At 31.6% G+C, this 11,418-nt stretch overlaps 4 protein-coding genes across 4 annotated transcripts in view; 1 reads left to right on the top strand and 3 right to left on the bottom strand.

Moving 5' to 3' along the window:
* Positions 1-3,931, bottom strand: part of LOC108579760 (mitogen-activated protein kinase 14B-like) — a 4,718-nt gene extending 787 nt beyond the window's left edge. Inside the window, 7 exon segments of the mRNA XM_017943367.1 lie at positions 374-529; positions 1,009-1,080; positions 2,173-2,335; positions 2,413-2,554; positions 2,662-2,720; positions 2,924-3,053; positions 3,673-3,931. Of these exon segments, the coding sequence (XP_017798856.1) occupies positions 374-529; positions 1,009-1,080; positions 2,173-2,335; positions 2,413-2,554; positions 2,662-2,720; positions 2,924-3,053; positions 3,673-3,776 (826 nt within the window). The 5' untranslated portion in view covers positions 3,777-3,931.
* Positions 3,932-4,433: 502 nt separating this feature from the next.
* LOC108579786 (ATPase ASNA1 homolog) lies at positions 4,434-5,981 on the top strand. Its single transcript, XM_017943396.1, has 6 exons — positions 4,434-4,663; positions 4,738-4,946; positions 5,067-5,160; positions 5,241-5,391; positions 5,477-5,785; positions 5,862-5,981. The coding sequence occupies exons 1-6, from the start codon at positions 4,542-4,544 to the stop codon at positions 5,979-5,981; spliced, it is 1,005 nt and encodes a 334-aa protein (XP_017798885.1). The 5' UTR covers positions 4,434-4,541.
* A 316-nt stretch (positions 5,982-6,297) lies between these two features.
* Positions 6,298-8,238, bottom strand: LOC108579739 (2-amino-3-ketobutyrate coenzyme A ligase, mitochondrial). The gene is made up of 7 exons (XM_017943346.1): positions 8,190-8,238; positions 7,902-8,107; positions 7,544-7,830; positions 7,280-7,486; positions 6,821-7,013; positions 6,527-6,704; positions 6,298-6,455 (listed from the first exon to the last, which is right to left on the bottom strand). Exons 1-7 carry the CDS (start codon positions 8,221-8,223, stop codon positions 6,298-6,300), a joined length of 1,263 nt encoding a protein of 420 aa, XP_017798835.1. The 5' UTR covers positions 8,224-8,238.
* Positions 8,239-9,270: 1,032 nt separating this feature from the next.
* Positions 9,271-11,343, bottom strand: LOC108579769 (nicalin). Its single transcript, XM_017943377.1, is given in 7 exon segments — positions 9,271-9,409; positions 9,482-9,702; positions 9,784-10,197; positions 10,200-10,409; positions 10,492-10,821; positions 10,906-11,093; positions 11,169-11,343. Coding segments are annotated over 7 exon segments (1,677 nt in total).
* Between the last annotated feature and the right edge of the window lie 75 nt (positions 11,344-11,418).

Here is an 11,418-nt window from a genome sequence, read left to right as displayed (position 1 = left end):
CTCTTGGCTGGTAATTTTGCTTAAAGTTTCCTCTGTGGGTGTACCACAGAGTACTAAGACTCGTGTTAGATGATCAATGTCTGCTTAAAGTTAAGGTATGTTTAAAGCATAATTTATTATACAGGAATGGGAGTAATTTGAAGGAATGTAAAATGCATTAAGACTGCACTTATTTTAAGCATTTGTCATTCCAGAAAAAAATTAAACAAATGGAGTATGTGAAAACAATAACATATAATTTATTGAATGAGTTCATAAATGTTATAAGTCACAATTCTTTTATTTTAATTGTATATAATAAAGGTTATTAATTGAGGAAGTATATAAAACTTGATAAATATGTGTAACATGCAAGGCATTTAAATTGTAACACGTTATAAATGAGCAGCATGCACTATTAGGCTTCTTTTATTAATAAATTGTTATTTAACAATTTAAAAACTACTTACCGACTCTGATGATATTTTTTGCATAAATTCGTCTCGTGGAGTACCCAATACCTCCATTATTAAGTTCAGTTGGTGTATATCTGCTCTTGCTAAGGTTCCACCACACCTTTTTCTACTTTTACTAAATACTTTGATTATTACATGAATACAATGGGTAATGTGACTTCGTGCATTAAAGCATATTAAAAAATATACAGAAATATATGTATATGTATATATTGTGTTTTTTATATCAATTACAAAATAATTTCCCTTGCTATTGAACAAAAGCTAAATTGAAGCAATTTTTTCCAAGTGGCAAATAAAATAAAAAGTATTAATATATTAGTAAAACAACTAAAAAATGTTAAAGCAAAAAAGAAGCCATGTAGAGCCTTAGCAAAAAGCACATCTTTTATTCTGAGATAGTTAAAGACTCGTAATATTTATTGTACAGTTAAGAAAAGAGGTTTGTACATGTACAAGTACAACATAGTCAAATGAAAAGCACAAACATCAAGTATGATTATTGAACATCAATATTCAGGAAGATTAGAAAGCATGATTGTAAAAAGGATACGATCTGTTCCAGGAAATAATGTTCTCCCTGTTAATAGTTCAGCCATTATACATCCAACTGACCAAATGTCCACTAAAATGTATAAATATTGTATTTTCATGTATTACAAATATATTACAACATATTTCTAGAAGGAAAAAAACGGATATAGTGCGGTATGACCCAACCATCATAATGAAACGAAATTTCGAGGAACTGGGTGGCAGTGGGGGAAGATCCTGAATATAAAATTTTAGCTTCGGGTATTAATTGGTTTCTGAGATATTAATAAAAAACTTTCGGTATAACACATTGAATTCTGCCTATACAGACATTGCTAATAAAAAGTCGTCTTCGCTGTGTTAGTCAGCGTCATACGCAATTGTCGTCGCTGTAGTAGTGTCGCCGTCAATTAGCTGATGACGCAATAGCGATATCAGCTTCAGTATCTATAGGGTGTCTCACGTAAACTCCGGTATCGACAGAGGATCTAACCAAATAAGCATAGTAAAAGTGCTCCTAAATCAAATGAAACGTGCGATACGTCAATTGAAAGAGGTTCCTAGGAAAATCATTTCGACAAAGTTTTAGCCCTCTACCCATATTATTAGGGTAGTTATAAATCTAAACATGATTTTCAATTCATGCTTGGTTTCTTTTGTTCTATCCTATAAAAAATTATGAAAACAATCTGAGGTACTATAGTCAGAGTGTTGCATATCTACGAATTTTTTCATATTTTTTGACTGAAATATCTATTTTTTAAAAATTAAAAAACATTTAAAATGCTAATTTTTTATTGAAGTTATTAAATGACGACATTTATATTTTTACAGTAGAAGCTGCCTGTCATGTTTATTAACTTATAATTTTTTCTACGGCTAAACCCTTTCACCGATATTTTCACAGGTAATTGGTGGCCGGCCGTCTCACAGCGGCCGGATTAAAAGAGTTAGCCCAAACCTAATTCAATGCGGATCCAACTGGCTAGCAATTGAATGAGTTGTAGGCAGAATTCAATGTATTATACTGAAAGTTTTTTATTAATATCACAGAAACTAATAAATACCTGAAACTAAAATTTTATATTTGAAGTCTTTTTCCCTTCCCCCCCAGCTCCACAAAATTTCGTTTCATTATGATGGTTGGATCATATCGTACTACAGCCGAAAAAACTATAACTACCTGTTTGATTATAATGCATCCAATTAAGCATAATTTCTGGAGCTCTGTACCACCTTGTAGCAACATAACCAGTCATTTCATTCTCTGTAGGCCTTGCCAATCCAAAATCTAAAATCTTCACTTCACAATCTTCATTTACAGCTATATTAGAAGGTTTTAAATCCTAAATTTTGGAAGAAACATATTTAAAATATTTTGTATAATATTTAAATAATAGTAATATTATTCAGACTACTTTACCCTATGTATTATACTCGCAGAATGAATATATTTGAGGCCACGAAGGATTTGATAAATAATAAATTGTACATGATCATCTGAAAGCTTTTGAGTCCTTACAATATTATTGAGATCTGCACCCATCAGATTCATGACTAAATATCTATTAAAAGTACATATCATTACTAAAACATGATAAGGAGACATAAGCAAGGAGCTGAGAATTGATAAACAAAATTATGGTATTATATAGAATGTAAGAATACATACACCTGTTGAAAATCTTCCAGAGAGGAAGATGGATGAAATACATCTAGTAGACCAATTACCTGTAATAAATTTTACAGTTATTTAACTTTATAATTTATGAAATAAATTTTACCCAGTTAACAATAGTAGAATGATATTCATTGTAGAACAATATAATTATTCTTATATCTAGTGCCAAGACAAAGTTTCTAAATCTACTAATTTCTGCAGTGCCAACTTCAAAAATATATTGGATATATATAATACACATTGATTCACTCACATTCTCATGATTCATGTGCTTCAACATACGAAGCTCCCTGTATGTACGCTTTGCATGAACAGCTGACTGGAATGGTCTGGCTAACTTTTTTATTGCTACTTTCTGACCAGTAGTTGTATCAACTGCTGAACTAAACAATTATACACACACAAGCGTATTTTTAATTCAACTTTAATATATGCAAAATAATTTAATCCTTTCGTAATAAAAAAATATATTTCATAAACATTAATAATAAATAAATCATGTAACTGTTAGATAACACAGTGTTAACATAACTGTTTATTGATCAATTTACATGAAGAGTTATTTCCAGCATAGTAAAGTGAAATTACCGAAGAATCATTTCCGAATAAAAATGAAATAATAGATCTCATCAAATTCATTTTCGTGGAAAAGCATTGTCAAATAATCTAATTTTAGTTCGACCCGCGATATAGAACGCGATGGTGTGTTTGCACGAGCTGCTGCAATCACGGCTTTCATTCGATAATTGTAGAAAAATCTAAATTACAAAAAGAAAAAGGAAAAATATGATTTCCAGCGGCATAATAAACGATAAAAATGTCAAGGTTATGATTGGTTCATGGTCGTATCTGAATTCTGAATTATTGACAAAGACTGAAGCGGGACCATTTGAACATTGCAGGCAATTGTTCGAATTCAGAACAATTTGAAAGACGTTCGGGACTGGGTGCATTGTTGAGAGACGTAACTGTAATGTTGTTAGAATTGTTTTCCTCCCTTACCACACTTGACCGTAAGCTCCCGATCCCACTGGAGATCCCATTTGATATCGTTCCGGAACCTCCCATTCGGTCCTATTTATTTCGATTTTATGGAACTGCGGCATGCTACATACAATATCTCACTCACGCCGCTTGACAAAATTCACAGAAACACGACGGAACACCGCAAACACTCCGCGCTAACGTTTAGAACAGTAGTTTACAGACACTTCGTGCATTTCCAAATTAGCCTACTATTAAAAACCACCACATCCATCGTGTGCAGGTTCCTCGCAGTCGATTCTGTCGATCGATACCGTGTTGAAATTTTTCGTCAGCGATGAATCGATTCATTTTTCTCGATATTGTTTTTTGTCGATAAAAGAAACGATACTGTGCGATTATTTTTTTTTTTTGTATACTAAGAATGTATAACACTCTATTTTCAAATTGATCGAATTTCATTTGAAAGTTGTGAGAAAGGTTTTTGTAAATTTATAGAAGAGAAAAATTGATAAAATTATACTTTTTATTAAGTAATAAAATAGTACATAACACGATTATATGTGAAAGATCATGATAAACAAATATTACTCATATGTATGATGAAAAATTAAGTTTAATTAAAGTTTAATTCATGTAGGCATAGTTTCTTGTAATATTTGTATAAATGGCAATCACAAGTATTTATCACTAAATATACAACGTATCGATAGTAACATCGATGGTCTCATCTATCATATACGTCTCATTTTGTTTTTATGTATTCAGTGACATGTATTGTCCTTGGTGTAATTTGCTTGTTCCGCTGATTTTTCACTGTAACTAGCGACATTAGTAAATGACGTGTTAACGTTTGCCCAAAATACGGTTTTCAGTGTCTGGTAAATATGAGTATGAATGATGGTGAAGCGATCGAATACGAACCTTCTCTTAGAAATGTAATCGAACAGCGATCTTTACGATGGATATACGTTGGTGGCAAAGGAGGAGTTGGTAAAACGACTTGCAGGTACCATTCTAACCTCTAAAAAACGTTTGTTTATTACTGTAACCTGTCCATTGCACGCTTATTTTATTTTCCAGTTGTTCGTTGGCTGTGCAATTATCAAAAGTCAGGGAAAGTGTACTTATCATTTCCACTGATCCCGCGCATAATATTTCCGATGCGTTCGATCAGAAATTCAGTAAGGTTCCGACCAAAGTTAAAGGATTTGACAATCTTTTTGCCATGGAAATAGATCCAAATGTGGGCATTACAGAATTACCAGAAGAATATTTTGAAAGTGAAACTGGTACCTTATTTTATCAACATCAAATCCTTGTGTTAGACATTACACTACATTTGTGCAATGTCACTCTTAGTTTAATTACCAATTGCACACATAATTTGTTTCATATGACAGTTTCAGGAGGTGAAGCAAAGAAATTGAGTATAAGCATAATGCAAGAAATTGTAGGAGCATTTCCTGGTATTGATGAGGCAATGAGTTATGCAGAAGTTATGAAGTTAATGATGGACCAAATTTACTCATTCAATATTTTTGCATGATACAATTCAAATCTTTTACAAGTATCTATACTTTTAGGTTGGTTAAAGGAATGAACTTTTCCGTGGTTGTTTTTGATACTGCACCTACTGGTCACACTTTAAGATTATTATCATTCCCACAAGTAGTAGAAAAAGGACTGGGGAAATTAATGCGTTTGAAAATGAAGATTAGTCCTTTCATTACACAAGTTAGAAGAGTTTAAAATAATCTATTTAATATACAATAGCATTATTTAATGGAATAACTTTAATTTCAAAACCATTTAATTGCAGACAAGCTCATTATTGGGAATAACAGATTTCAATGTAGATACATTTTGCAATAAAGTAGAAGAAATGATTGTAGTTATTCGACAAGTTAATGAACAGTTTAGAAATCCAGATCAGACAACATTTATTTGTGTATGCATAGCAGAATTCTTGTCACTTTATGAAACAGAAAGGCTTGTGCAAGAATTGACAAAATGTGGTATTGACACTCACAATATTATAGTGAATCAGTTATTGTTTTTGAAAGAGGGAGATGCACCTTGCAGACTTTGTCTTGCTAGGCATAAAATACAAAATAAATATTTGGATCAGGTAAATAAAAATATTGTGATATTTAATAAGATTCAATTTAAAAGCAGAAGAAATTATTCTAGTATTTTTCCCCCAGATAATGGATCTTTATGAGGATTTTCATGTTACAAGACTTCCATTATTAGAAAGAGAAGTTCGTGGAGTTCAACAAGTTAAAGAATTTTCGGAAAACCTTATTAAACCGTATAACCCTTAACGTCGATATAATTAATGTTTCATAAAAATATATAATTTTGTCATGTAATCAAAAAATTTTTTAACTAAAATCTTATACATGATAAAATTTGTGTAAAAGGTAATATTTTTATTTATATTTAATAGGAACGACTTTATTTGCATGTATTGAAAGTTTTACTTTAGCATATATGCACATTAAATATTACTGGATCAATTACATCGTTTGTGTAAATTTTATTATTGTTTCTTACACTAATTATACCAAATAATTATGAAAAAGTTTCCATTCAATATTGTTGTTTGATTTCACGTTCTTATGTGTAAATTAAAAAAGATCAGTGAATAATTCCAAGTTCTTTTCCAATATGTATGAACGCGTTTGTAGCATGCTCTATGTCTGCCTGTGAATGTGCAGCACTAATCTGAACTCGTATTCGTGCTGTATCCTTTGGTACTACAGGATAACTAAAACCAATAACATAAATTCCTTGCTCTGTAAAAAAAAAAATAAAATACAATTATTAGATGTATTAAAAAAAAATGTATATATTAAAAAGTATTTACCAATCATCTTATCAGCAAATACAGTGGCTAATCTCGCATCACCTATCATAACAGGACATATTGGATGATTACCACCGCTAATTGTGAAACCTGCTGCTTTCATGCTATTTCTGAACAGATTAGTGTTGCTGTTCAGTTTATCCAGAAATTCTGTAGAGTTTGTTATTAGGTCCATGACCTACGGGCGAAATTAAACGAAAATATACGAACTAACATTTTTCATTTAATTCGACACTTCTTTGCTATTATTTGTCAATTTAAAAAATTTGAAAGGTTGACATTTTTCTAGCATACCTTATTTGCTGACGCGACTACGGGAGGCGGTAACGAATTCGAAAATAAATATGGCCTGCTACGTTGTCTTAACAAATTAACGAGTTCTCTTTTACCAGTTGTATAACCGCCTGCTGCTCCACCAAGTGCTTTGCCCAATGTGGAATTAATGATATCGATACTTCCCAATTGGTGAAAATAATCTTCAGTGCCTCTACAATTAAATCACTCCATAATAAACACTATACATATATTAAAATGAATGCTATAGTAGCTGATGTATGTTGTTAAAAAAATGCTAATGTAGTTGTTAGAATATTATCAATTATTCCTTAGCAATAGAATTTATAAAACGGACTGTAGGATAAATTAAGAAGTCGTAAAACTTACAAAATAAATAATTCATATCAGTAAGAAGAAAGTATTGACTATTAACTAACATCAATTGTATGTGAAGTATAATGAAATAAATATAATTACCTCCCATTATTTCCAAAAAATCCAGTAGCATGACAATCATCCACAAAAGTAAAGGCATTGTATTTCTTTGCAAGTTCTAGTATTTTTGGCAATGGTGTAATGGTACCATCCATAGAAAAAACACCATCACTCGCAATGAGACGTAAACGTGAAGACATACTATCCCGCAGTTTATTTTCTAAATCTTCCATATCCCTATGCTTGTACCTTTATAGAAAATATTTTTACAAAGTAAAATAAAGTACACTAATTTAAATCATTTACCTTTGTTTCCTTGCTTTACACAATCTAATACCATCAATGATAGAGGCATGATTGAGTTCATCACTCAATACAGTGTCCTCAGGTGTTAATAATGTTTCAAAGAGTCCAGCATTTGCATCAAAACATGATGCATAAAGAATAGCATCTTCTCTTCCATGAAATCGAGCTATTCTCTTTTCTAATTCTACATGAATTTCTTGAGTACCACATATAAATCTTACAGAGCTTAAACCAGCTCCATATTTATCTAAAGCTAATTTTGCAGCAGAAATAACTTCTTTATTATCCTAAATTTAAAACAAAATATATATAATTGATTAAAGTAGTATGAAATGATTTTACAAATTTCTATACTCACCGATAAACCCAGATAATTATTTGCACAAAAATTGAGAGCTTCTACTCCATTTATTAGTTTAATTCGCGTTCGTTGAGGTGAAGCAATTATTCGTTCGTTTTTCCAAGTACCAGCTGTTTCTATTGCTTTTAATTCTGGTGTTATACACTCTGTTAAAAGGCTCATAGGCTTCTGTAATATCCATTGTTCATTTTTAAATATCAAACCTGTTAAAAAATCGAATATTTAAACACTGCATTTTTGGTAACACAATTATTCTTCAATTACAATTGAGTAAAAGTGAAATACTTTTGTTAAAGATAGAATTCATATTTTGATACATCCTTACAATTTGTGTTATAACTTCACAATGTGCTAAATTATGCCTGATTCTGAAGAAGTGAAAGTATAATGAACTAGTCAAACCTGTTTAGGTGAATAGTAATCTTCAATCACGGTGTGTTTTTATTTTATACCGCGTGATCCACGTACACCTTTTTAAAAAATAAAAAGATATCGAAAAGGTCAACAAGATTCGAAATTAAAACTTTAATAATTTTTTTCCATCACGTTTATTTTACAAGCTTTTTACATTTCGTCCTTACAATTGCTTTTAAATAATTATTTATTATGCTTCATCGTTCGCTTTATTTCTAAGCTTTCTTGCCTCCCAACGAACATTTTTATAGTACTAATATTTGGCAAGTAGTTTCCTATCATTGTTTTTAACAAGAAAAATTTCAAAAACATTTGTATGTGCTAGGTAACACTACCTGAAGTATTGATTCATATGATAGAAGTATATTTAAGACTCCATTACAGTATGAATATTGTTTATTATATTATAAACACAATAACAATCGTTAAATGAAACATTAGATCGCATTTAAATAAAACTAACGCTCTATTTATTCTATACACGATTCGGAATTATTACTTGTATTACTAAATACATTGTTACATTAAACGTTCTGTATTTGCTTAAATTTGCCAGTCTTTTTAGTCATAAATTGCATTCTGAAATCTCACTATTTGGTCTGTTATTACTTGGTCTTAATTATCACGTATTCTTATAACAATAATTTACGATAGATCCCGAAGTAGTATTCTTTTCTAAATAACTTTGCTATTATTTGCGTTATTTCCATTGGGAAAGAAGATTACGAGGACGAAAGTCTTAGTTGAAATTAAGAATTATGTAACATTCATAAATATCTAAGATACAGTATGTGGATAATCTTTAATTTAAGATTAATATGAGCAAAAAATTAATGTACATAGAGTTTTGCTTGATCTTTATACCTATAACATTATATATTAAATTTATTTAAAAAACGTATAGCGTAATTTTACAATGTAACAGAGAAACGTTAATATTTTCAATACAATTTCACGACGTTTTATTCTTCACCGAGAAGCGTGTCGCTAAAGAATACGCGCGAGAGAAATTGTGCACGATCATATAAATGACTCCCAAATATAAAATGATGGCGATTGTAAGAAAGAGATCAAATACAGCTGGTTTTACGCTGAAACGCAATAAAACCTTGTTATCTAAAAGCATTCATATTGATAATGTTAAAACAAAATAAAAAATTTACCTGTACACATTTAGCATTGCTTTTGTGACATCGTAAAATACAAATTCTGGATCTTGTTTATCAGGACTATGCAAAGTAATTTTTACATCTCCAAGATATCTGGCCATTGCTTCTTTCAGTGTGCCAACTAACATGTTATTTTTGTCTGCTAATAATGGAGCAGCTCTTGGTTGTGATGCTAAGTAACTAAACCATAAAGATAATGATTCTTTAGAAACATCCTGAAAATATACAATATAATAAATAAAAAATGGTCGTTTTCCATGATTTAAGTTGCTATTTTAAAAGGTAAAGAAACGTACTAGTGGATCGGTAAAAATTTGACTAGAACTCAAATTATATATATGTCTTGCTAATGCTTCTGCTACTACTTGAGTATGTTTATATAATCTATCTATTTGTCCTGTTTGCACTGTGTCTAAAATTGTCGTTCTAATCGGATCTTCGTGACTTTTCAAAGTGGACAAAGTCGTTGCTGGTAATCTACGAATGCTGTATCTTTCATGCTCCCACGCCAACGTTTCTTCAGCTAGATTTATCTTTTTGTGCACGCCTTCAACAGTGGTAATATTCGAAGATTCAGTCACTATTTTAAGTTCTGTCAAAAAGAGAGCACCCGTAGAATTTTCTTTCGGTGGTTTCGAGACGTGCACGTAAAGATTGTGGCTAGTGGATACTGTGTCTAAACAGATCACATAAGCTGCATCCTAACAACAGAAAGTATCACAGAGCCTTCAAGACCATCTAACTGATCCTCCAGCCATTTTTTGCTGCCTTGATAATTAAGTTTACCAGCACCAGTTACAATGAAGACAAGATTATACTGTGGTCTTGACCTACTAGTAGAATATAAAGTAGAAAACAATCGTGCTATTTCCAATAACATAGCCACTCCAGATGCATTGCTGTCTGCTCCAAAAGACAACTCCTATTTATTAGTAATAGCATATGTGCATTTTAATTTCAACAGCATCTATATGAATAAACGTTTGTATCAATAATTCACTTACGGGTGCAACCCCAGCACTGTCATAATGTGTTACCAAGGCTATAGTTGGTAACTTTTCCTCAGCCCCAGTGCCAGTTAATTTTCCATGCAATGTAGCTACTTTCACATCTGTTTTAGCAAGTGCTTGTCCAGTTGCTACAACTACTTGATAGCCACTGGCAGATATGGAATTAAACATTGCTTCAGCTGCAGAACCAGCCTTTTCATCGGTAACAAACCCATTTGAAAGGTCGTCTAATATTATCTGTAGATCAGGATGCCATGAAGTGAAATATACAGGAATTGTTGTTTCTGGGCCAAACAGCATGGACTCCTCCAGACTCATAATATGCTATAACAAATTATGTTATGAAACTATAAAAACTAAAGACATAATAAAATTTAGCTATACATATTAAAGTTTAATTCAGTTTACCTGTTTCTCCTCCAAAGTCAAGTCTGTAATTTTCTGTGGCAAAACTACTATCAATGCTCCAGCTTTGTGCTTGATCGAGTGAAACAGACTTGGTGTGAGATTCAAAGCTTTTGTAACTACACAATGTCTGGAAGTGCTCCACCCTGTAAGAGATCTAGCTTCCAGGGAAATAGGAGCACTACGGCAACCTGAATAGAAATTATGAAAATTTGTATGTTGAAATTTAAAATGAAATGTTAATCTGAAAGGAAAAGTGTGATTACCATGAGGTACACCATGCAAGTCATACTGGTGCATTCGATACACAGGGAACTCATGCGATGCGGCAACTGGGTTAACCGGAGAAATAATAATAAAAATCGGTAAAATTATTAGTAAATAATACGGCAGATATCCCCGACATAGTTCTGCGAAACTATCGCATTCTTCTAACCACATATTTCTGACTGATTTCACACAAGTAAGTTAAACGATGAAAAAAATACAGTTCCTAATTATACTCATTGACCTATC

Source organism: Habropoda laboriosa, unplaced genomic scaffold (assembly GCF_001263275.1).
Source record: "Habropoda laboriosa isolate 0110345459 unplaced genomic scaffold, ASM126327v1 scaffold72, whole genome shotgun sequence".
Classification (NCBI taxonomy): Eukaryota; Metazoa; Arthropoda; class Insecta; order Hymenoptera; family Apidae; genus Habropoda; species Habropoda laboriosa.
Note: the sequence above shows the minus strand (reverse complement) of the source record. Positions and strands in the feature narration are given on the sequence as shown.

Coding starts and splice junctions, on each gene's coding strand:
- LOC108579786 (XM_017943396.1), top strand. CDS start 4,542: ATGAGTATGAATGATGGTGAAGCGATCGAATACGAACCTTCTCTTAGA. Junction 5,392..5,476: donor TTAGTCCTTTCATTACACAA/GTTAGAAGAGTT, acceptor ATTTAATTGCAG/ACAAGCTCATTATTGGGAAT. Junction 5,786..5,861: donor AAAATAAATATTTGGATCAG/GTAAATAAAAAT, acceptor TTTTTCCCCCAG/ATAATGGATCTTTATGAGGA.
- LOC108579739 (XM_017943346.1), bottom strand. CDS start 8,223: ATGTATCAAAATATGAATTCTATCTTTAACAAAA. Junction 7,487..7,543: donor TGTAAAGCAAGGAAACAAAG/GTAAATGATTTA, acceptor TTTTCTATAAAG/GTACAAGCATAGGGATATGG. Junction 7,014..7,279: donor TTTTTTGGAAATAATGGGAG/GTAATTATATTT, acceptor ATTTAATTGTAG/AGGCACTGAAGATTATTTTC.